Source organism: Notechis scutatus, chromosome 11, assembly GCF_049901735.1.
Source record: "Notechis scutatus isolate UNSWTSFEM ecotype Mainland chromosome 11, rNotScu1.2, whole genome shotgun sequence".
NCBI classification, from domain to species: domain Eukaryota; kingdom Metazoa; phylum Chordata; class Lepidosauria; order Squamata; family Elapidae; genus Notechis; species Notechis scutatus.
In genome coordinates, this window is record NC_142019.1 from 19,977,855 (window position 1) to 20,002,289 (window position 24,435).

Sequence of the window (24,435 nt, forward strand, 5' to 3'; positions counted from 1 at the left end):
GGATTCTTGTGACTGCGCTTTTTAGGTAAAGAGGAACATCTGGAGATAGGAAAAATAAACTTTATTCCAACTTTATCATTACTTGTACCCTTTTTAGTGGTGTTTTACTGAATTCAGTGGGGCCAGCTGTTCCATTTCCCAAACTGCAGCTATAAAATCAACCCTGGCACTGTGAGATCAACAGATTCCAAAATAAAAATGGAACAATCCAATATAATCTGGAAAGTGAATTTTGTACAAGCTCTAATGCTATTGTTTTATTTGCAAACAATCCTCTGATGCTGCCACTGTTCAATAAGAGCAGAACAAGGAGGGGGCTTTTTCCTGTTAGAAGACAAACCAGCTTCACACAAGCACTAAAATGATGTTTGTATGATGTTCATATGGTTCATTTAGTAAATTATGGATCATTTAACAGTTTGTCCCTCCCCACTATGTAAACAGTGTTCCTATAAACAGCAGTTATCTTTATAGTCGGTCAAAATTAGAAATGGGATTGCAAAAGATCTAAAGGAGAGTTTGTTAAGCTGAACCAGCACCAGCTTAGTCAATTCAGGCCAATGAAAATATTTTGTGGTCCCTAGTAACAAAGCAGTTGAGCCAGAGCTAAAAGGGAACTGGATTATCCTTCCCACTCAAGTCACTTTCCGCTTCTTAGCAGAAGGTCTCTCAAAGACATCCCGCACGCCAGCTGCCTTCTGCTTGAAGAACTTCGTATTCTGGGCACTCTCCTGCCCCCAAGCAGAGTCAAAGGAAGTTGTGTCCTGGTCCACCAGGTGGGTATATTTAGTCCGTCCAGAACGCCCAAAGTTCTTCACCTGAATAGCAAAGAGAAGAAAGCGTGGGAAGGATTGAGATGAGGTCTCTGGAATCACTCACCTGGCCCTGACACTGCCGAGAGTGCTGGTTGGAGCCACAAAACTTATCCCGGCCCCAATCGGCAAGCAGACTCCTCCATTTACCTGCATGACTTTAGGTAAGATTGTCTTGTTGAAGTGATCCTCTAGAGTTGGTGCACTGAAGTCCCTCTTGTATACATCCTCATCTTCATCCTGAAGAAGCAAGAGCACACCTGAGCATAGGGAAGTCAGGACTATTGGGGAGAGGAAAAAGACCCCAACACGCCGGGTTTGCAGGGGAGATAAAATCAATGGGGACAAAGCTGTTGTACAGAGGTTGACAAAGGGCAGGTTTGCCTGTTGAACAGACATTTGATCCTCCTTCAGTTTTGGGGCAAAAGGCTTACCATGAAGAAGGCACCGCGGTGGTAATATTTCTGCAGGAACTTGTATTTGCCCTTCACAGCCTTATTGGTGATGACCTTGCCATTGGCTCGGAGCTCAGCCCGGCGTTCTTCCTCAGTCAAATTCCGTACCCGTTCAATCTCTGCTTTCTCCTTCTCCATCCTATAGAGAATAAAAAGCCTGCTTCAGCCACAGTCCCTCCCGAGGCACAATCAGTGACTTAGCAGCTTGCAGATGCCTCTGGCCACGAAAGGTTGCCAAGCAGCCATGGGCCTAGTTTTGTGTTTCTGACAGCAGAAAGGTTTTCTGTGAAGATTTTTCTTTTAATGCCCCAAGAGTCAAATCATATTACGGGATTTACAACAGGCATCACTATTATGGCTCTTGAGCAACTGCAGATTTAGCCTTATGCATATGAAGGCCTTTCACTGTTGCAGCCTGAAGAGATGGATAAGTGCTAGATAAAATCCTTGTGATTTCTCCCTTGCTATTCTTAGTTCATTACATTAGATGGGAAGAACCTGGATATTCTGAGAAAGCAGAAGATGCGACTTTGAAAGGGAACAATCAATAACCATATCATGAAACTGTTCTACCCAGGATGCTGTTCTCTGGTATTGGAACCACCTGCTCCTTTTTAATGCTAGCTTCCTTCCCAAGATGCTTAGGAGGGGCTGCCCTGTGATTTCTGGCATGTTTGGCATTTGGTGCAGACTATGTTCAAGCCACATTGAATGAAGTAGCTTGATTGGGAGATCTTTCTCCCAAGCCAATTACCTAGGTTGACTCCCCATAGAACGTTTATACTTGCCATCCTTGTTGCCAGAAATAAGATTTAGCAATTATTTCCAGTGCATGGAAGCAGCTCTGCTGTCCTTTTAGAGAAACCAAATAAATCTCCTGCAGACTCTTGTGCAATTTGACAAACCGACTTGTCATCTTTGCTGTTATACATTTGATAGAGTAATGATTCACTATTCTGTTAACTTAATCTATACAGTTGCATGTTTTTATGCTGTTTTCTAGCACATGGTGCACAAACTATCTTTTTCTCCCCTCCCTGTTTGATTCCATCAACCAGGGAATCTTTCACTTTGCAAAACATTTCGCTACCATTTGGAAAATCTATCCCAAAAGATGGTAGTGTGGACCAGCTCTTCAGCTCCATCAATGTTTATCTATGGAAACCTATAAAAAGAAAATCATAAAATGATGAATTTTGTTGAATGGAAATGATGTAGATTTGTAGTCATAATGTGGACTGAGTATGGGATGGCCACATCCGTGAACTGGAAGAATGATATTGTGTCGCACAACCTACAAAGAGATTAGTTTTTTAATCATACCTGAAGAATTCTGACTGAAAGGTTATAAGAGGTCACAATGAGCAAAATTTCAGAAGTTCAGTGTGGCTTTCGGCTGGGGGTATAGGCTAGATGCCTGATCTTCAATGAATTTCTGACAAACATATGAACTTGAGAAACTACATTCTCATTTGCTGAGTCAAATAAGTATGTAATGAAATGAACAGGTTCCATAGAATTGTAACATTCTTCAAGTCCACCCCTTGCTTAAGGAACGAATCTGTGTATGACACAATGAGCACTATGGATCTGAAACGTAATTCATAAAATATCAAAGGGGATCAGAAAGGTGAGCAAAAGCAGTTGTGACAAAAAGGTGAAAAAGCAAGTGGAAGTGATTAATCTGGGTGCCTCCTCTGCTTACTAAAAAGGGGGAAACAGATAGGGAAATTTTAAAATGCGCGAATGATAAAATATTTGTTGTACAGTAGTTGAAAGAAGTAAATGTCTTCCATTTTACTACCTTAAAGGGAATATTGGGTGTATCAGAAGAAAAATTATATTATCACGGTGGTCTCAATTGCAAATACAGCCAAGATATGATATAGATATGAAAAAGCATGGTTTTATAAAGGACAAACACCGTTTGGTAAGATACTGTTGAACTCTGATGAAAAATTAATTAAGAAAGTATATAAATTGTTAAATTTAAAAATGGAGAATGAACAAATAAAGGACACAATGGTACAATGGGGAAAAACTTTGGTTATAACATAGAATTAGAAAAATGGCAACATTTATGGGAAAGGAACTATAGATTAACAATAGCAACTTGTTAAAGGATAATAGGGAAACATGTAGATTTTAAACCTGAACTATTTTTATTAGGGATGATATCAAACAAACTTGATAAGACAAGTATGTATTTAGTATTAAATGTTTTAACTGCAGTATTATCTTTGCACAATATTGGAAAGATGAAAGATGAAGAAACACCTCAAAATGAAGAGATAAATAAGAAGATACTAGACTGTACTAGAAATGGACAGATCTATATTGAAAAATAGATCTACAGAGGATGCTATAGCCATCACTCTTCACACTGCTCTGATTCATCTAGAACAGCCTCGGGGGGGCACTATGTGAGGATGCTTTTTGTGGATTTTAGTTCTTCATTTAACACAATTTTTCCACATAAGACTAGTGTCTAAACTTCTGGACCTTGGGCTTTCTTATTCAATCTGCCTTTGGATTATGGATTTCCTGTCTGGCCACTCACAGAGGGCCAGATTAGGTAATCATACCTCTTCAGCCCTTATTCTTAACACTGGTACACCACAGGTTTGCGTGTTGAGTCCCTTACTCTATACTCTTTATGTGCATGACTGCATTCCCACTCATGCTAGTAATACTATTGCTAAATTTGCAGATGATACAATAGTGGTGGGATTTATTTCTGGGGGGGGGAGGAGATGAGTCTGCCTACCGAGATGAGGTAGACCGGTTGCTTTCTTGGTGTAGAGACAATAACTTGATCTTCAGTACCAATAAGACCAAGGAGCTTATAGTGGATTATAGAAGGAACAGATCAGACATCCAGCCCTTGCTTATCAATGGAATGGAGCAAGTGGCCAGTTTTAAGTTTCTGGGTGTTACCCTAAAAGAGGACCTGACCTGGGGTCCCCACATTGCAGCCCTGGTCAAAAGGGCCCAGCAGAGATAATACTACCTGAAACTTCTCAGGAAACAAGAACTGAATGAAAAACTGCTGGTGACCTTTTACCGCTGCATCACAGAGAGCATTTTAACCTACTGCACCTCTGTATGGTTTGCCAATTGCACAGTGGCAGATAGGAAAGCACTCCAGAGGGTTAACGTATTGCTCAGATCACTGGTTGCCCATTCCCCTCTTTGGAAGAGCTTTATTTATAGCTCCCGCTGCCTTAAGAAAGTTCAAAACATTCTCAAAGATCCATCTCATCCTGGGAACCCTTTTTTTGAACTATTATCATCTGGCAGACGGTACAGAACATTAAAAACAAGGACAAATAGGCTGAAAAACAGCTTCTATCCCAGGGCAGTAGCTCTTTTGAATTCTACTATTCAAAATATATACTAAATTTTTGCATTCATCCAGGCATGAAGTAAAAAAGCTGGAACACACTTCCTCACTAGTCCAACACATGAAAGCCACAGGTCATAGCATCAACTTCAATGGCACCAAAACCCTAGCCACTATAGAAAACCACAGCCACAGAATTATCAGAGAAGCCATAGAGATTGAAAAAAGACCTGAAAGCATGAATAGAAGAGATGATTCCACCAGACTGTCAATTATTTGGAAGCCTGCAGTCACAAACAAAAAAATCTCCACACCACAAGCCAGGCAAACACCTGGACACAAACAGACTCCCCCCACCCCCATACCTCCAGCTCAAACACTCTCCAACCAGGCACCCAGATGAAACCTAGCTTCCTAACAAATGATAGCTGTCCATTTACTCGGAGCCAAGCTGCACTATAAGCCTCCAATACAGGAACACAATGTTGCCAGCCAACCAAGACAAAAAAAAACACAAAACAGACAGAAGATATTAGAAACACCAATCAAGCAGAACACAGCAAACTCCAAGACCAATAAACACAGACCAAGACTCTCAACCAATCAGGATGAAGAAAAAACCATTCTGGCACAGCAGTAGCCTAGCCCCAAATTTAAAACTGAAACAACTGTAAAAGTCTGACTCACAGACAAACACAATACAGAAGCCTGATGATGGCAGATGAGATTCTGCCGAAACGTTGCTACAACTTTAAAAGCACAACTATAATGACGTGGGAAAATACCTGAACAAAGCTGAATACCATACATGTAAGTACCCGTGAAAACTTAAGAAAATGTATGTATGTATGTATGTGTATGTATGTATGTAAATTATATATATATATATATACACACACACATACATACACACATACATACACACATACATACACACACACACATATGTATGTATATGAATTATGTGGAATGAGTTTATATGTTTACTTCTCTTCTGTCATATTCTCATTACATGCTAAATAAATATCTGAAGTAATAATGTGGATGGGGTAGATATTCTCAGTATTATTGTTCTATCTAGTATAGAAGAATAAAGAATGCATTTAATTACAAGGAATTGGTTAGAAAAGTTCGTACTGATCAGCTATTTGGCACTGGAAGAAGCTATTTTGCGAGGTGCTAGAGCTGCTTACAAAGGTTGAATGGCCCTTCCATTAGAAAACTGTAGCATTGGAATCCCACTGGGAAGAGGGCTGGATTAAAAAAATCAGGCACAATAAATAACTTGGCATCAACAATCATCCTCTTTTACCTCCTCTTGTGAGGATAGGTTTTAACTTTTTACTCAATCAAGGCTCCATCTGATTATACTTACGCTTCACGTTCCTCACGGTCTCGCTTGATTCGCTTTAATTCTCGCACTTTCCAAGCTTCATACTCTTCTTCATCATTCTCATCATCCGTATCCAAAGCATCAAGGGCTGCCAAAGAACGCCTGTTCTCCTCCAATTCCTTCTTGGCTTCTTCTTCTACAATCTGCACCAAGACAAATTCCTTGTGTGTCCAACCACACTTGGCCAATAAAGAATTCTATTCTATTTTCTATCTTATTCTATTCTATCTCTATTCTATTGTATTCTATTTCTATTCTATTCTTATTTCTATTCCCATTTCTATTCCTATTCTATTTCTATTCCTATTCTATTAAGAGTAAGCCTCATTCCTTATCTCTCAATCACATGCTCTTCCTTTCCCAGTACCTTCAGGGTGTACTTGCGCCTCTCTTCAGCCATACGTTTTGCCTCTTGCTCCAGTTCTTTCTGTTTCAGTGCCTCTGCTTCTCGTTCCTGGACTGTGATTCGGTCCTTTCTGCAACAGATATTTGTGCCAAGTTGGATAATATCCAAATTAAATCTTTTCTAGAAGAAAACTTTATTAGACTTCACACCCATTGCTACAAGAAAAATGCCTTGGAAGCTACCCAAAGTGGAGCTGTAATTGTATGCCACCAACATTTTAAAAGAAAAGCTGTGAATACCACTCAGGCTCAAGAGATCAATGCCCACTGCCACTTCCTCCCCTTCTTTTTCTTAACTAATGGAACTTGCTTGCGAATGAAGACAGGTTTAAGACGTGGTTCAGTTTCATCTTCACTATCTGTATACTCCTCATATTCAGATTCAGTTTCAGACTCCTCCCCAGAACGGCCTTCATCTTCCAGTTCCATCACTTCCAACTCCTCATTCTTGCGTTCCTGAGCACGTTGGCGCATCATATTACGTCGACGCTCAATTTCCTGTTAAGGAAAGGGAAAAAGTTATATGTGTACATGCACCCCCTACCCCATTCCAACCTGTCAGGTATCAATTTATGGCTAGATTAAAATTACACAGGTATAGTGCCTTTACATGTTAAATGGTCCAGTTCCAACTCTTGGAATCTCTAGCAAAAACTGAGGAAAAAGGGACAAGATTCTAGATGCTCCCAGTCAGAACCCTGGATACACTGCAAAATATTCCCCCGCATTTCTAAATTCAGGAAGGCTCATTGCTGCTGCTCCTGCAGAAGCAGAGTTTTCCCAAGGAACCTCCAGAATTTGCTCAAAGATGCAGTCCACCCCAAACGCCACACCTGGCTCTTCCGCCTGCACATACCTCATCGTCCACCTCTTCCTCTTCCTCCTCACTGGTGTCCTCACGCTCCACGTGCCAGGCTTCACCCTCCACTTCAGAATCGCTTTCCCCCACCACTTCTGGCTCCACAATCTTGCGGTGCCTTGCCAGTCTGGAAGACAAAGGCCGTTTTCCTCCCTCCATTGGGCCACAAAAAAGCCTCCAGGTTTGGCCCAGGTAGCCTGGCTGCCACTCACCTCTCTTCCACATCCTCGCTGACTCGGTTCTGCAGGCGGCGCAGCCGGGGGTCGCTGGCCAGCTCCTCCTCCTGCTCCTCGGGCTCCAGCTCCTGCTCCTTGGCCTTCTTGATGAACTGGAACTCCTCGTCTTCCTCATCGGAGGACTCCATGGGCGCATAGTCGGGGCGCTTCCCCGAGACGTACCGCTTCACCTTCACCTTCTCCATGGAAATCTCCCCTGGAAGAGGCGGGCGGGGTTCAGGCTTTCCAGCTGAGACCAGCACCCCCTCTTCCTTCCCCTCCGCCTCTCCCCGCAGAGGACCCGCCGTGGACTTCTGCCCCCTCCTCACCTTTTTCGTTGCGGACGGGCACGGCCCCCGCCGTGGACTGGATCGGGGGCTGCTTCATGAGGGCGCTGCTGGAGCCCGACATGGTGACGGTGGGCGGCGAGGCCGGGAAGCCGCTACAGGAAGGACGGGTGCTCGTCCGCCGCGCGTAAACACCGGACTGACGGAAGACGGTCTTCCACTTCCGGCTGCTCTCGCTCGCTTCCGCTTCCGGCGCGCCGGGGCCCGTGGGGGCGGACCCTTAGCGACCTTCCGTTGAAGCTGCGCCTGCGCACTTTCTTCCGAGGGAGAGGGGAGGGTGGCCTCCTATGAAGCGGCTTAAGCGGGGTCGCTGGTGGGGCCCTCGGCCGTTTGGGTCCCTCCTGCAGCAGCAGACCCCGAAAGCTCCGGGGTGCCTCTCCGGCTTTCAAGTCCGAGGGAATGGAAGCGCCTAAACCCCGGCGGGGAGGTTTGCCGCCTCTACTGGGCGGGAGGATCGGTGCGTGGATCGGTCGGTTGCGAAGGAGCAAGCGGGACTCTTTCCGACCGAAAAAAGGAGGATTTATCCAACAACAGTGAATACCAATCTGGAAACAGCGGCCCGTATGGTTCCAGGGAATAATAAAGTATACTTGGCAAGGAAGAGTTGCAGCAATCCGCACGAAACATTTCCTATTTCAAGTGGTTCCAAATCCAAACCCAACAAGGTATTTCATGGCTAGCATGGACTAGTAAGGAGTCGTATATAACCCAGCAAAGGGGCAAAGATTAAATTCAAGAATTTCCAAGATTCAAAAGAGCAAGTTCCCCCTCCTCCCCCTCTCTAGTTTTAATTTCTACCTGCCTAAAAATGGATTTTTAGGAGCGTGGATTATATTTCGGTTCCATCACCTTGATGGAAGGGCCAGGCCCACCAGAAGGGCTGCAGAGGTATTTGGGTGGGTGTTCACTTTTTTCTTGAAACTAATATATTGAAACTATTTAGCAACTCATTAAAAGTTTGGGATAAATAAAAAAGGAATAAGTCCATGTCTCTTTTCTTGCTTCCTTGTTGAATGTCTATTTTTATGAGGAAGGACTAAGAAATTTGCTCGGTGCAGACACAATAATCCATTTAGATTACAATATTAATAGAGCAAAATTAAGATCTCTCCAGTCACATGCTACACAATGCTATTCCAACTTTGTAAGAATGCTGTGTGAACTGAAAGGAATATTGAAAACAGTTGAATCGCTCAGTGTAAAAACTTAAGATGGTTTCTTTAAAAAAACTCCTTTGGCTGGCTGTGGTGCTGGGACTGAGGGGGCGGGGAACGGACTTTCTTCATCATACACAAACATATTTTCAAAATAGAACTGTGTTTCTATTGTTTAGTGTTAAGGAAAATATACCATTAGCCAAATTTTCTGCAATTGTGTATTTAATGGACTTTACCTGTTCTTTTGGTCCCAGAGAAAAACAGAAGAGCCATTTCTGAATGCTGCTATTTTACCAGTATTTGGTGGAAGATCTCCAAACTTTTGAACAAAGATTAACAGGTTTACAGAGTTGGAAGGGACCTTGTAGGTCATCTAATTCATTCTGAATGGTCATTTCTGACCACCGCTGCAACCGCCTTCGGGAAAGGGAGTAAGGCCAGCTGGGGAGGAGAGATGCGACTCTCCTCTACCCTTCTGGCAGTCTCCCCCCTCTTCACCACCTCTATGGGGTGGCTTATCCCCAAAACCAGATGGCTTGGGGTGCTCCAGCGGTGAGCACAGATTGAAACTGTGCACTATCGCAGATTTCGGTCTGTCGCCGAAGAAGCTCAAACCTGAATGGTTGTTCTTATTGTCAGAATGTTTCTCCCTATTTCTAGGTTGAATCTCTCCTTGATCAGTTTCTATTCATTATTCCTTGTCCTGCCTTCAGGTGCTTTGGAAAACAGCTTGACCTCCTCCTCTCTGGGACAGCCCCTCAAATATTGGAAGCCTGCTATCATGTCTCCCCTAGTCCTCTTCATTAGACTAGCCAGGCCCAGTTCCTGCAACCATTCATAGTATGTTTTAGCCTCCAGTCCCCTCATCATCTTGGTTGCTCTTCTCTGCATTTTTTCTCAACATCTTTTTTACTGTGTGACCAAATCTCAGATGTCCAAGAGGTTCCAAAGACACCTTTCAAATTAGGCTTTTTTCTACTCAACTTGAAACAAAACACATTTTTTGTTTGTGCGCACCCAAGTAAGTTTCACAATTGTCTCAATAGGATGAGATAAATGAAAGGCAGAGAGAGAAGCATATTCCAAAAATGAGATATATAGAAACTTAGTAAAACAAAAGCAGGAAATGGAAGCCCCATGTATCAGTCCTTTCAGATTATTGCTTATTGCTTAAAAACCTAGGCCTGTTTAGAGAAATGGTATTGTAGCAGCAATGGTATTGTATCAGTATCAGCATTTGTAATATTCAGTTTCCTGCCAGAAGTTCTTTTCTCAATTGCTCACACTCTTACTTTATTTGATATGGGCAGGTTCGCCTTCCCTGATATAGCCAGAATGCAAAAGCGTTTCATCCCACAATAGGAGAGTTTATGGGTCAGGATGTTGTGGGAACCTAGCCATTATTTTAGTATGTGTGAAGTAAGCCATCACAAGAAGCCAGACTTAGTGGCTTGGACACAGACTATCAGGTAGGTGCCAAGTTGGCCTGCTGTAATACAGGTCTATCTGGCTCTGTAGGTAGATTTCTGACCTGGTATTGGTGAGGGGAAGAGAATAACTACCAGCCTGCTGGGTTAGAGCAGAGATCAGTGTCTATCTTTTTAACAACCAGCTTTGCTTTGTTAATAGGTGTTTCCAGCACAAGGAGCAGATGACAGTGCTCAGCAGGCGAGAGACAGGCCACTTCCTGTGTGGTATTCATTCGTAGCAGGGCCTGGGACCTAATCTGCTATGAGTGTGTGTTTGTGGTATGAAGCCCTCGCCTTGCCAGGTGCCATGATTTCCAATATCAAATGACTTGGTTCTGTTTCTAGGCCAAGAGATTATTTCCTGCTGGGCGGGGGCTTTGTTCAGAGACTACCTAGGTGCTTGTAAACCATGTCAAGAAGCTCACAGAGTAAGTATTTCCAAGCTCTTAAGAAGTAAAAGATGCTAATAAGTAAATAGGACTGTGGCTGCCCACATGGAGGGTCTTGGGGAGAAATGGGAGGGGGGGGAGAACCTGCTTCACAGCAGAGGGAGTGTCAGATCCCTAGAGCGATACTGCCATTCAACTGGGGAAAAGTGGGGAACCTTGAATAAAAAATTTTTATACCTCTGACAACTGCTATTTTTATAACCTTTATCCTGGTGCCCAAGCACCCTGAGATTTTCTCACTTTTGGGGAATGTACAAGGGGGGAGGGCCACGTGGTTGTTTCACTCTGAAAGCCAGTGGAAGATGACCCTGGGAATGCATGCTTATCTGGTTCTCAGGATGGGCCGTTACAATAACATCTCCACATCTGTGGATTGGCAGAATCCACATTGGACTGGAGGGAGGGGTTTATTTCCAACTATATTGCCTGAGGGGATTTAGAGTCTGCTTTGCTTTTGTTCTGCTATAACTTCTGCTCAATAAAAGGTTTCTTTTGAAATACTAAGTTTCAAGAGTTTTTACTTTGAGTGAGGAAAGGCAGGACCTTACAGGGAGTCCAGATTGGGATGCACTTCTAGTTTCCACAGTTCCTTCTGGTTGGCCTTGATCCAGGTCAGCTAAGCTTCTGGGATGCAAAGCCTTGGCGGCATGCTGACTGCAGACACTGGTCACCTAATCATAGGCTGGCTTCTCCTGGCAGGTTGACCAAGGTGAGGGTCAAGGGTTTCTGGTTTGGCAGGTTTCCATATTAAGCAACTCACCGTGTTAAAAATGTGGTCTGATTATTTGGGCACAGTACTTTCTGTGACAGGAATTCTGGTTTCCTAATATGAGGAAAGTTGAAGGTTAGCTGTTGTGTAAACCTAGCTGTTGTGTTTGCTTGACCAGCTTCAAAGCAACTGATTTATTTGTACTCTTCTACAAAGGAAGAATTGCAATGCTTGTAGCCAGTTTTTTTTTTTTAGAACATGACTCACTCAAGAATAGAAGATTGTTATGGTCCCTGACCCTAGAAAGTATATGAATAAGCGTTCTATCAGGACATACTAGCTATTAGATAAAAATGTACAATTCTCTCTTTTAAAATTGTAGCCTGCTTTACACACAACGCTATTCCTGGATTTAGTGTTTTTTATTATGGTTTGTATATCAGAATCTAAATTACTTGTATTTTGCCAATCAGCCACATTCCTTATTTCTGGATGCTGGAATATTTTAAACATGGATTATCTTTCTGCTTGAACCTGAAGCTATTCTATATGCATGTATTTATATTGTGCTTCAATCCATGAATTAACTCTGCCCAATTAAGAGGTGCCAGAATAAGACCCACAGAAATGTGGCAGATACAGTGCCCTCAAATCAAGGCAGAGATGGAAGTCTGACCTGGAAATGCCAAAACACCTCCCTCCACCCACAATGGCAGCAAGACTTGTTTAATTGCTGACACACACAAAAACCCAATCCAGCAAGCCTGATATGGAATTCCCCACAAGTAAACAAATCATTGTAGCTTATGTATGTGTGACTGTTTTCATTCAGGGGGTGCTTCTCTGGCTGGATATTTATGAGGGTTTATCAGGTGAGTGGCTTCCTGCATTGGTGTTTTTTCTGTGTCACTAGTTAAACAGGTATTTTGCTGGCATTGTGGGAGGAGATGGGTGTTTTTGGCATTTCCAGGTAAGCATTAAATAAGTGTAGAGTATGCAGTGATATATACAAATGAACAATAGGATTAGCAAAGAATAAACAATATAAAAATATCACCCAATGATTACGGAACAATCTTTAATATCTGTCAGAGCGGCCAATCGCTTTTTTGGCTAATGTTTTCCACTTCATTAAACAAAAATAAACAATGCTTAAAACAGAAAAAGATGGAAAATATATATCATGAATAAATCTGAAAACTTGACTAGGAGAGTCCAGAATCCTCTCCCTTGTCCTTCTGTCCTAGAAATAACTATGGGAAACAGGCAGTCAGGGGAGCCAATGAAACGTACCCCAGCCCACCAACCCCAAAGAATATGGCCATGTCCAGGCAACGTCTGTGCATTAGAGGAGCTTCTTTTGCCTCTGCAGCCATGCGCCACTGCACTGCACAAACATCGTTCTATGGCTGCCAGTCCCACAGCAGCAACTCTGGGTGGATTTAAGAACAATTTCATAATCCAACCCCCCAAATCCCATCTTAAAACAGTAATCCCAACCTGGAAAAGCAACATTTAGCCAACAAGGCTCCCGTAAGCCCTTGGCCTGAATACCAGTGGAACAGCCAGGCCTTTGGTGCCTTATGGGAGGATGCCAGTTGTCAGGAGCACACAGACAGTCCTTGGGGCAGGGGCAGGCAGAGAGAAAGCATGGCAACAAATTGTTTGCTAGAAGGGACCCACAGTATGCCCTCCCACCACCTCTGGGGGCAGAGCAGAAATGATGGAGAGGCAATCCTGCAACCGCCTGGCTGGCTTTATGGGAGATAAGCAGTCCCTTGCATCCTGCTGTCAGCCAGAGCAACTCAAGGAGCTACGGAGTGGCTGCCCAAATGTTGCTTCTGGGCCAGCCCCTACCGGGCTTATGACTGGCTGATTGAGTCAAATTCTTTAAGAAACTCATTCAGGCACCCAGGGGCTTCCCCAGTCTAGTTGTCTATATAGAAGAACTATATTTATTACAAGGACTGATCACAATCTGAATCATTATCTTCATTTTTTTGGAGGAAGTTTATCTGCTTTCCACAAGGCCAAATACTTAGTGAGCGTGATCTAGAGGAAAATGGGAATTTTCAGGGAATTTTCAAATCACAGTGAGTGACTTGGATTATAATCAAGCAAAGGTTGCCTTAAAGCAAAAACCATCAGAAAGAACTTGGGGTCGACCCATAAAGACGTCTCAGGCAACCCTATTTGCCACTTTATGCGCCAAAGTCTCTGGGACATTTATTTTCTCCAAATGCCACACTTCCTTGATGGCATTTTCCTTTCTCAGCAGACTTGGAAGGCCAACTCTGGACGATGCCCAAGAGGAGGATTCAGAGGGAAGGCGGGAGCTTTGGGGCAGGTGAAGACCAAAACTGTTTACAAGGCTGTCAGGCTGTTGGAGAAACACAGTGGTTTAAGTTTAGAGCAAGAAAGCGCCCCTCTTTCCTATGTCAAAATGTGCAGCAAACACATTCAAAGAATAATTAGAGTGAAAGAAATGACAGCTGGAATCAAAATCTGAGGCCAAATCACTAACAATTTGCCATATGGAGACAACCCCACTTTGTCAGCAGAAATTAAAGAAGACCTAAAATCGTTCATTGGAAAATGGCAAGTGGCCGATTAAATACGAAGAAGGCAATGTTAACTGGCCTGGCCCAGGAACATACTGACAGGTGATGGCAAAAGGTGAAGACTCAAGAATGAAGGTGGGCGGAGAAGTAAGAAGACTGATCTTAAAGAGAAAGGCAATGACAGGCTCGATCCTGAAGAAGGTTTCAACTAGGACAGGACCCTCCAGGTTTCCTTACAGGGATGAGATGGGGAAAGCAGGGGATCAGAGAGATTAAGAAATACCTGGAGATTTCAGTGACTTGCATGTGTTACCTTGAAGCCAGTGGTTAAGAAACGCTGGCCAACTCCCATGAAGAGAGATGGAAAGTACTGGAGAAAAGCTGTCTGAGAGTAGACATGAAAGTGCTCTTCAAACTACTTCCCCAAAAGAGGTCACTGGGAGTGGCGAAGATACCGGGAGCTTCCGGAATGCAGACTGTGGAATAAGGGCCAAATTAATCAATTCTAGCTGAAAGTGAGAAAAATCTTCCTAACAGGAACAACCTGATTGAGAAACCACGTCCCCAAAGGTGCTCTTCAAACATTGGGGAGGCTTTAATTTCCATGCCTGCAGGAGGGTGGGCTTGATGGCCTCGAGGGTCCTTCCAAGTTCTGGCACAGCTGCCTGAATTCAACTGGAAGGAGTGCCCGTCGTCTCGTTCAAGGCCTACCAAAGTCACCAAATCTCCAGCCCCGCTTGGAAGCCCCAGGCCCGCATTTCTTTCCCTTGCGGCCATTTGCAGCCGAGATCCCAGGTTCCCTTCGCACGAATTGGCCACTTGGATGCTGCCGCTGGGCTTCGCTGTCTCCCTTTGGTTTGCGACGCTTGCCGGGACTTCTCGTGGCTCTTCGAGCCCCTTTGACCATCCCCGGCGCCTCCCCCGAGGCTCCTTCCGTGCTTGTCCCCTTCAAAGTACGGAGGCCAGAAGCGGAGCGGAAGAGAGGCGGACTCGGAACGGCCGGAGCTCTTTCGCCGCTGCCTCAGCACCTGCCCAGGCTCCGCTCCGCCGGGGATTCCAGGAGCCCTCCCGCCCAGCGGCCACCCGGCTCTCCGCGGCTTCTTCCTGGCTACCGACCCGCAAAGGGCCCGGCTGAGCTCAGGGTCCTCGGCACGTTGGCAGAGCGATCGACGAAGCCGCCGGGATCCCCGGAGAGAGCCCAGAGCTGGGGAGCCGCGTCTGCCGCTGAGCAAGCAGAAGCGACGAGCGACCTCCGGCCCGCATGGTCCCCGGGGTACGGTCGGCTTTGCCGGCCCCGCCCGTCCCTCCACCGCCTTCCCTGGCCACGGCCGCGCAGAGCGGTCGGGCGAGCCCGGGGCGGCGGCCGAGGCGGCCGGCCGGCCTGCCTGCCTGCCTGCGCGCGAGGGGAGGTGCCGGGCTGGGGCCGCCCCGCCGCCCGCACGTCAACCAGCGTCAAGCCGCTGCCAGCCTGCCAGCCTGCGGGGAGGGGGCAGCTCGGCTGGGCTTCCCGGTCCGCCTCCCGCCCGCCGCGATGACGCCGCTCCCGCTCGCCCAGGGGCCGAGCGGGCAGCCGCGGTGAGCAGAGCGGCGCGAGCCCCGCGGGCTGGAAGGTAAGGCCGACGGCGGGGAGGAGACCCGCTCCGGGCCCGCCGTGCTCGGCCGAAGGGCGCGGGCCGCCTGGGGGTGGGGGGAGGGCGAGGCGAGGCCGCCTTTCGGGCCCGGTTCTGCCGCCCAATCGCCCTCCCGCCCGCCTCGGGTCCTTCATCCAGCCCACGACGGGAGGACGCGCCGCTTTGGGCCAGCGAGGGCACCGCGCAAGGGCCGAGGCCGCTGCTCCGCTGGGCGCAACGAGGTGGGCGCGTTCAGCCCCGGGACGTCCGCCCGGCAGGAGCGCCGCCGTCGGGCGCTGGCCCCGGAGGGATCTGAAGGGCAGGGCGCGTGGAAACTCTGGAACCCTCGAGGCCCTCGGGACGGATCGCGTTGTCCGAGGCTTTGCTCCCCGGGCAGGGCTCGGGGTTGGGGAGGGCTGTGTGCCCGGACCAGGCGCTCCCGCTCGGCCCCGCGCCTCGCAGGGGGCGGCGGGAGGAGGAAGCTGCGGCCGGGAAGCCAAAGCCGGGCTGTCTGCGGCCCCGCGCGTGAGTCACAGGCCCTGCGGGGGTGGGGAGAGTTTCCGGGGTAAGTCTGAATGGCACGTCTGACACCTGGAGAGCTGCGAAAGCAACACTGGCTTCCCGAAATCTGAAGCTCCTATGCAGGCTAGTTAGCCAGCTTCTCAAAATCTCTGAGTAGGCAGTGCTTTTTTTCCTGGAGGCCCACTTAATCTGTGCTCGTCTGTAGCAAGCCAAGAACAAGAAGGTAAGGCCCCGGGATTGGGTGTTTTGGTCCCAAGAGCCATTCTGGTTTGCTTGGTCAGCTTCCGCCCAAACTAACTGCCATTTCTGTCTGAAGAGCCCTACCACCACCTTAAAAGTAGCTCCCACTGCACCTGTGACCCTTCCGGCATCAGGTGGTCTCAGGTGCTCAAGCTAAGCTCTGCCAGGGCTTCCCAACAGAAGTTGTGCAAGAGTAGGGATGTGAATCATACATAGGAGTTCCCACCTCCCTTGAGTGCCCATCCCCTGTATTACGGGGGTTCTTCTTATTTTTTACTCTTCCAAGACTATTCAGTGTGGGAGGAGAAAGTCAGCGGGGAGGAAAGTAGCAGAGCAGAAGGAAATAAATGAGAATTTGTGCTTTCCTGTTGGTGTGAGAGTTGTCTCCTGAAACGACACCTTTTCCTGCATGCGTTTACCTGTAGGCTCTGTCCCCAGAAGTGGCTCAAAGCAGCTCCCTTCACCTTCCTGGTCCATGGGTCAGAATAAGTGGGCTGTCAAGAAACTCTATGAATTAGAGGGCTGAGCATCCGATGACAGGTTTGCACCTGGTTTCTTTGGGCCTGAGCAAGCAGGCTTGGGGTGTGGGCCTTTGAGCTGAAATGGGTTATGTGGTTAGGAAGTGGTTGTTTCCTGAAGCTGCTGAAGGACCTGAATGAATCTGCACTTTCCCACCGTTAGAAATTACAATGGTTGGAAAGAAAATGCCTTGGCAAATCCAGGCTGAAACATGTCTGTTTGTCCCCATGTTCTTCATTTGCTCAGTCCCGCTAACAAAGCCAGAGTTCATCATTGAGAAAGTGGCTACCTGTATCTGCCGAGAAGGTATAAATTGGTGTTAAGTTGGGAATGCCCAACATGGGTAGTTTGAAAACTCTTCAACATCTTCATAAATGACTTAAGGGCACAGAAAGGGAACTCGTGAAATTGACATCAAGCGGGGGAAATTGCTAACACTTTGGAAGATAGACTCAAGACTCGGAAGGATCTTGACAGACTTGAAAACTGGGCCCTCTCCAACAAGATGGGTGGTGAGAAAAGTCTGGTCTTGCATTTAGGCAGGAAAAACTACATGCACAAATACAGAATAGGTGGCACCTGGTTCAACAACAGTAGGTGTGAGAGTGATCTTGGAGTCCTAGTGGGCAATCATTTAAATATTTTACAGCTGCCAAAAAAGCCAATACAATCCTAGGCTGCATCAACAGAAGGATAGTATCAAGATCATGTGAATCAATACTACCACACTACACTGTACCAGTAAGACCATGCTTGGAATATTCAGTTTTGGTCACCATGATATCAGAAAGATCCTCGGGCGTTAGAAAGTCAGTCTGCAGGGGGGGGAAAAGCAACGAAGATGAACATAGAACATAGACTAATAGGGCTGGATCTTGGAGGTCTTCTAGTCCAGCCCCCAGCCCAAGTAGGAGGCCTTAATAATAAGGGGTCTGCAGGCTAAATAGAATGATGAATGGTTGAGGAAGCTAGGTGTGTCTGAGAGAAGGATTAGAAGAGACATGATAACTGTCTCCCAGTACTTGAGGGGCTGTCTCAGAGAAGGGGGGATTGTCTTACTCTCCAGAGATAATGGGTGGAAACTTACTAAAAAGAGAAGTAATTACATCCCAGAAGTAAGGAGAAATTTCCTGACAGTGAGAACAATTAATCAAGGGAACAGCTTGCCTCAAAGTTGTGGGTGCTTCACTAGAGATTTTCACAAATAGACTGGACAAACATTTGACTGGGATATGACATCCTCTGCCTTGAGCAGATGGTTGAACGAGAAGATCTCCAAGATATCTCAAACTCGCGTTGTCACAGCGTCATCACAGCGGAACTTTTTCCCCCTTCGCTAAACTGGATGGGGGCAGGGCCAGCACATGACGCATCTGGCCCACGGGCCATAAGTTTGACACCCCTGTTCCAGCCTCGGATTCTAAAGGCTGCAAGACAACGGAATTTGGTTCAGTTGAGTATGAGAGAGGGAGAGGGAGAGAGAGAGAGGCTTCTTGTGGGTGCATTTTGGAGACGTGTCAAGAGACATGCCAAAAGAGCAATCGGCTTGGGATTAAATTCCAAATGAAATCGTGTCTTCAGGGTAAGGAGACCTGAAGAACTTTCAACTGCAGGTTTCTAAAAATCTATTAAAATTAATGTCTAGAGGCAGCTCTTTAACTCATTAGTCCAGAGGGAGCAAAAGAGATAGGGTCCCAATGAGAGTCTTCATGTATTTAACTCAAGAATAACGAGTTGAAAGGGACTATGGAGGTCTTCTAGTCCAACTCCCTACTCAGGCAGGAAAACGGAGGATGCCAAACTCTGAATAGAGGTCCTGGGAAAGGTGTCAGAGTAACAGAATAACACTTAGAAGGGACCTTGGGGAGAACCCTATACCATTTCAGAGAAATGGCTGTCCAGTCTTCTCTTAAAAACTTCCAGTGTTGGAGCACCCAGGAGACAAGCAGTTCCACTGGTTAATTTGTTCTCACTGTCTGGAAGTTTCTCCTTAGTTATACGTTGCTTCTCTCTTTGTTCAGTTCCCACACATTGCTTCTTGTTTTGCCTTCTGCTCCTTTGGAAAATACACCCCCCCCTTTCTTTGTGGGAGCCCTCAAAAGCCTGTTTTGTGACCTGCCTCTCACCCTCTTGGGCAAAGCATGTGAGCCAGTTCCTCCTTTCAGTGGTCCATGAAAGTACATCTATAGCATGTCTCTGACATGTCTCCCCCGTCGCCTCCGCTGGCACTGATCCAGGGAGACCGCTTGGATTCTTTGTCACGAGACAGGTGGCCTGACCCTCTCCCCTTCAGAAGATGCACTCACTGTATCGGTTACTCTGCCAAATTGGCCGGAGAATGGTGAGCTGCCAGTTAGCCTTTGCCACACATACCCGTCCATCATCCAGAGCAAAACCTGTTCTTCAGTCGGAGTGGCATTTCCTTGAATTACAGAAATGGCCCCCATCTGCTCCTTAGGCATGTTTGCTCGGCCAATCTATAAGCTTGTTCTGCTAGAAGGTTAACCTTTGGAAGCTGGAGCTCACTTTTGGTGCAGGGCCAGACAGGAACAGCCAGTGTGGTGAAATTAAGTAATGTGGCTGGGTAGAATCTCCCCCCTTCTCTGGCTCTCCTGACCTTCACCTGGCTGGGATGACCTTCTGCTTGGTCATCTCTCTGCTGACTCTTCAGCCTTGGAACAGAGCAGTTGCGTTCAACCCTGAGGTCTTCTTTGGGCTGAAACCCAGGATCTTGGGCAGACGTTACTAGCAGGCAGCAAAGAGTCTATCCTGACCAGGGTTTTGGATCAAGAGGTGGAGAGATCAAGCACAAACAGTCGCTGCCCACAGAGGAATCGATACTGTCCCTTGCCCTGCTGAGTCAGCCAAAGAGGGTGGGGATCAGGGTGCCCAGTGGCTCCATGGGAGGGGCCTGCAGGCCACAGGCCTCTTGTTCTCCCAACATGCCTCCTGTGTGTGGTTGTCCCATTTTTCTGTGGTCGCCCCAGCCAGCACTCTCCCCAGTGTGCTTGTGGGAGATTAGAGCACAACTGATGCTTGCGTGGTTTAGAGAGCAAGGGAGCCATGGTAGCCAATCTGCAAATAAGTATCCTTTTCTTGGCAAACTTGTTCGTTTATATATAGCATGTTTTCAACTTTCCTTTTTCTCTGTAAGCTCCTTATGAGATTGTTTTGGTCTTGGGGCTCCAAGAAAAGCAATAACATAGTAGGTACAATGCAAAGTGGTTTGAGGGTTAGGATTTATTTACTAAACAGACAACTGCTTAACAGGATGCAAATTGGGTCCCCTACACAAATGCGGCTGTGTTGCATGGCAAAGAACCCTGGCTGTGAAGGAGCCTGATGTCTCCTCACTTGGGTTGCTACTGGCCACAGCTTTGCAAGGGGGCCAGGAGGGGCTTCGGAGAGCATCCCATGTCCCACGCAAGGAAGTGCCGCTCACTCTGAGCACCTGGCCCCGTTTCCTCTCCTTCCCTCAGGGTTGGGCTGCTCTGGGTGGGCCTGTAGGAGCACCTCCTTCCTTGAGGCCCTCCAGAAGGGTGACTGAAGCCCCCAAAGGTCCTCCCATCCCACATGAGGGCAGCTGGCAGACGGCCTTCCACAGGGGGGATTTGCTGCCTCTTACATGCAGGAGGAAGCACGTCTGGGCTCAGGAACTTGAGAAATGGTGCTTCAGGATGGCAACTCCCCCACCCTCTTGCCGGCCACTTGGCTCCCGTTGGCAGATGACGGGCACATCCTCTTGCTACACCCTGCTTTCCTCTTCTTGGGGCTGGGGGGGGGAGGAGGTCCAGTCTGAGCCCTGTGCTTTCCTTTGGTCTCCAGGTGCTGTGCAGTCGACGTGTGGCCCAGAGCCGACCCCCATGCTTCCTCAGGCCGACTGAGCCCTTGCTGGGCACTGCAAGGGCCTCTCCTGGCTGCCCAGCTCTGCTTTCCCTCCTGGCTTTCATGGATCGGAGGCTGTCCTTACTGCTTTTCTGGTGGGCAATGACAGTGCCCCTGGCCCTTCTTGTCAGCGAGGGACTCAGCCAGCACATCTACACCAATACCTGGGCTGTCCTGGTGCCCGCCGGCCTGCAGGAAGCCGAACGGATGGCCAGGAAGCATGGCTTCCTCAACCTGGGACCGGTGAGTTGCTTCCCAACACCATTTGCTCTTATTTAAGCCATTAAGTGAGCAAAGAGGCTTGTGCTACGTCTGAGGGAGCGGCTGCAGAGGGGCTGCTACTTTTCCTGCTGCGGGGCCTCATGGGGGTGAATTCCCTAGGATTTCTGGATAGCAGAGGAGCAGCACGAGATCCCAGTGTGTAGTTCCTGACACTTGGAGCAATGGAGGAGTCTTCTCCCTGGCACTGGCTGGTCCCATTTTCCTTGGAGACCTTGGTGCTCTCTGAGAGTGGATGTTTTCTTGTGGACATTTGGTTACCTGGCAGATCACATCTTTAATGCTTCTGAACTGAGCACACAAGTGAATTGAGATGTGAACCAGTTAGGTAGCGAAACGTCTGCAAGCAACAGCCAAGTCAGGGAGTATCAAGGACTCCTTAGGTCAATCTTGAGCTACAGAGATTCTCTTGGATTGGAATTCTTGGCAGGATTTGCTTTCATGGCTGAATTCCTGGCTATATTGACTTCTCCTTTGGGAAGCAGGTCTCAGTTCATCTGGAGCTGGCCCTTGAGCCTGGGAAGTGGCAGTGCTGTTCCTTAAGACAGGACATTTGATGTTGGCTGTTTGGAAATAGCTGTTTTGATGACTCATCAGCTATCACTGTTGCAGCAACAGTGAAGTTGGCAGTTATCTTATCTTAGCAGCAGTGAAGTTGGCAGAGGGCCCAGCTACCCAGAGTTGATGCGGGATCGAAGCCCACTTTGCTTGGCAAGCCAGGTAGCCAGTGATGTCAATTCCCACCCATTCTTCTGGCATTGAGGCCACATCACTGTTTGAGGAACAGGCTCAGAACTTACCGGAGGCTTTTACAAAGACCGTTTCATGCAACTTCACAAGTCACTTTAGAGACAGACATCTGTTATGACAACTTTTTGAGGAGCACTGTGCTTCTTATTCGAAGTACGGAGTGTTTCTTGGGAAGGATGTGTTATATAAGGCATCCTCAGTTACACTGTTCACAAACAGAGGAGAGAACAGCAGAAGGAGAGCTGAGAGAATGGCTGGATGTGATTGGGGAGTGAGCTAGTGCAAGGATGGCCAACCTTTTGAACTTCAGGGACCACCAAACTCATACTTTTAAATCCCAAGGACCACTTATATGAATTTTTTAAAAATGATAATATATTTAAGATATAATTTTTAAATTTTATATTAAATATAAATTTAATATTAAAAATTATGCATGTGTGTGTGTGTGTGTGAAGTTTTCACGGGTATTTATATGTATGGTATTCAGCTTTGTTCGGGTATTTTCCCACGTCATAGTTGTGCTTTTAAAGTTGTAGCAATGTTTTGGCAGAATCTCATACAGAAGCCTGGTGATGGCAGATGAGATTCTACCAAAACGTTGCTACAACTTTAAAAGCACAACTATAATGACGTGGGAAAATACCCGAACAAAGCTGAATACCATATATATTTGTTTTCGTAGATTTTCACGGATACAGGTATGCAGGTTTTGGCGTGTTCGGGTCTTTTCCCATGTAGGATTGAGAGGACCTCGTCGAAACGTCGCCAAGATACTCTCAATCCTACACGGGAAAAGACCCGAACATGCCAAAACCTGCATATATATACATACCACACACACACACACACACACACACACACACACTTATTTAATTACAACTGGCTGCTTGGAGTTGGGGGAGGGAAGGAGGACCGGGCTGCTTCCATCCCTCCCCCATCTGCACCTTCCAAAGAGAGAGAAGAGCAAAGGGGGGGCAACTGCCACTGGGAGAATCAAAGGCAGAAAGGGGCTTTGCTCTCTGGGGGCAGCGTCCTCGGCCGCCCCTCCAGGGGCTTCTCAGCAGGCAGCTTCCTGCAGAAGGACTGCCACTCTCGAGGATTAATTGGGGGAGGGGAGGGGGAGAAAGTGGGGGCTCCAGGATGGGGATGCCAGGGCTCTTCCAGCCTCACCTGGAGGCAGGCAAGGAAAGGGGTGGGGGTTGACACCTTCCCCCCTCCTAGAGGAGAGTTGCTTTCCTCCATCAGCCCTCCATCCACCGCTTCTGCTGTTCCTCACCTCCCTGACACCGTTTCCTCCCTGCCTAATGGCTGCACCCTCAGCGTGAGAGAAAGTCCGGAGCCCGGCAGTGGCCGATCTGCTCCTCCCAAGTGCTGCTTCCCCGCCGTCCTCCTCCTCGCAGAGTGGGGGATGAGAGAGGTTCCCCCTCCAGCCAAGCTCTCGGGCGCTCCTTGAGAGAGACAAGAGAAGCAGCCGGAGTCACTCTCGTCTCTCAAGTGCCTGGCCGGTTTCTCACACCGCTTCAGCTACAGAGACAACAGTTTGCAGGGGGCCGGTTTAGCATTTGCAGAGCTAGGGTTGACTCCAGCTGCTTCTCTCTGCTGCACTAGGGGCTGCCTTGGTGCCACCAGCTGCTGTAAATGTACCGCGGCAAAGGGAGATGCAAATGTGAGTACTGCTTCTTCCAGCCACCACTGCTTCAGCCCGCAACCACCACCACCCCAACAATACAATACCTCATTCCAGCCACCATTGGCCAGTCCCATATTTCAGAGCTGTACTCATCCTGATGGAGGAACTGCTCCGGGATAGCCAAACGGCCAGTCCTGTGACTAATACAGCTCTGGAGTATAGGACCAACTTTCCCACCAACATCAGCAAGTCACCCCAGGGTGGATTTCCCTCCCCTGCCATTGGTCTTACCTTCCAGTTGCAGCTCACATGATTCTCTACTCAGTCTCAAGGTTTGCGCTCAGCTGAAGGGTGGGGGTCAGCGGGTGGGTGGGCCATGTGGGCGGAGCACCCTTGTTTTCCCACGTGGCCCACATTAATTGCTTTTGGGGGCTATTTCTCTGCAGACCACCAAAATTTTGCCACGGACCACCAGTGGGCTGCGGCCCACCGGTTGGCGACCGCTGAGCTAGTGTATAAGAAGCCTTGGACTCATTTTAATCCAGAACAAATGGGGTTAAATCACCTACTGAGTGGTAGCTTTTATTTTGTGATGAAACCTCCCTCCCTCCCTTCCTGTGTGTGTGTGTGTGTGTGTGTGTGTATAGTTTTGCAATTGTCTTGAGATCAGGGAGGGGGTCCCTGCTGCTGGTGTTCTCAAACTTTGCATTAGCAACGGTTTCATTGGGTTAAGATTAGGCAGGCATGAAATACTGTTCATGAACATTATATTTTCTTCACAGTCTGAGCCTTAGGGCTACCTTAGCTTTTCCCTTTCAAACCC

General features: G+C 47.4%; 2 protein-coding genes across 7 annotated transcripts in view; one reads left to right on the plus strand and one right to left on the minus strand.

The window, feature by feature from the left end:
* Positions 1–40: 40 nt before the first annotated feature.
* MFAP1 (microfibril associated protein 1) lies at positions 41–8,020 on the minus strand. 2 transcript variants are annotated; one of them, XM_026684654.2, is made up of 9 exons: positions 7,812–8,020; positions 7,480–7,699; positions 7,265–7,394; positions 6,719–6,906; positions 6,371–6,479; positions 5,986–6,146; positions 1,247–1,406; positions 963–1,052; positions 41–818 (listed from the first exon to the last, which is right to left on the minus strand). In XM_026684654.2, the coding sequence occupies exons 1-9, from the start codon at positions 7,891–7,893 to the stop codon at positions 636–638; spliced, it is 1,323 nt and encodes a 440-aa protein (XP_026540439.1). In that variant the 5' UTR covers positions 7,894–8,020; the 3' UTR covers positions 41–635. The 2 variants fall into 2 exon arrangements, with proteins under 2 accessions (XP_026540439.1, XP_087829156.1); XM_087973030.1 differs by having other exon boundaries at positions 231–818; positions 6,371–6,475; positions 6,715–6,906; positions 7,812–8,014.
* Positions 8,021–8,073: 53 nt separating this feature from the next.
* Positions 8,074–24,435, plus strand: part of FURIN (furin, paired basic amino acid cleaving enzyme) — a 28,976-nt gene continuing 12,614 nt past the window's right edge. Inside the window, exons 1-3 of one of the 5 annotated variants that reach the window (XM_087973027.1) lie at positions 8,074–8,494; positions 10,801–10,883; positions 20,891–21,193. In XM_087973027.1, coding sequence (XP_087829153.1) covers positions 21,014–21,193 — 180 coding nt within the window. In that variant the 5' untranslated portion in view covers positions 8,074–8,494; positions 10,801–10,883; positions 20,891–21,013. Of the gene's footprint in view, positions 8,495–10,800; positions 10,884–15,604; positions 15,785–16,357; positions 16,530–16,971; positions 17,087–20,890; positions 21,194–24,435 lie in introns of those variants that run through there. The other 4 variants (XM_026684643.2, XM_026684642.2, XM_087973026.1 and 1 more) reach the window with 4 other exon arrangements.

Excerpts from the sequence above, each read along its gene's own strand:
- MFAP1 (XM_026684654.2), bottom strand. The coding sequence starts at position 7,893 with ATGTCGGGCTCCAGCAGCGCCCTCATGAAGCAGCCCCCGATCCAGTCC. Across the intron at positions 7,395-7,479 it reads AGCGAGGATGTGGAAGAGAG|ACTGGCAAGGCACCGCAAGA; the intron begins GTGAGTGGCAGC and ends TTTGTCTTCCAG. Across the intron at positions 1,053-1,246 it reads ACCGCGGTGCCTTCTTCATG|GATGAAGATGAGGATGTATA; the intron begins GTAAGCCTTTTG and ends TTGCTTCTTCAG.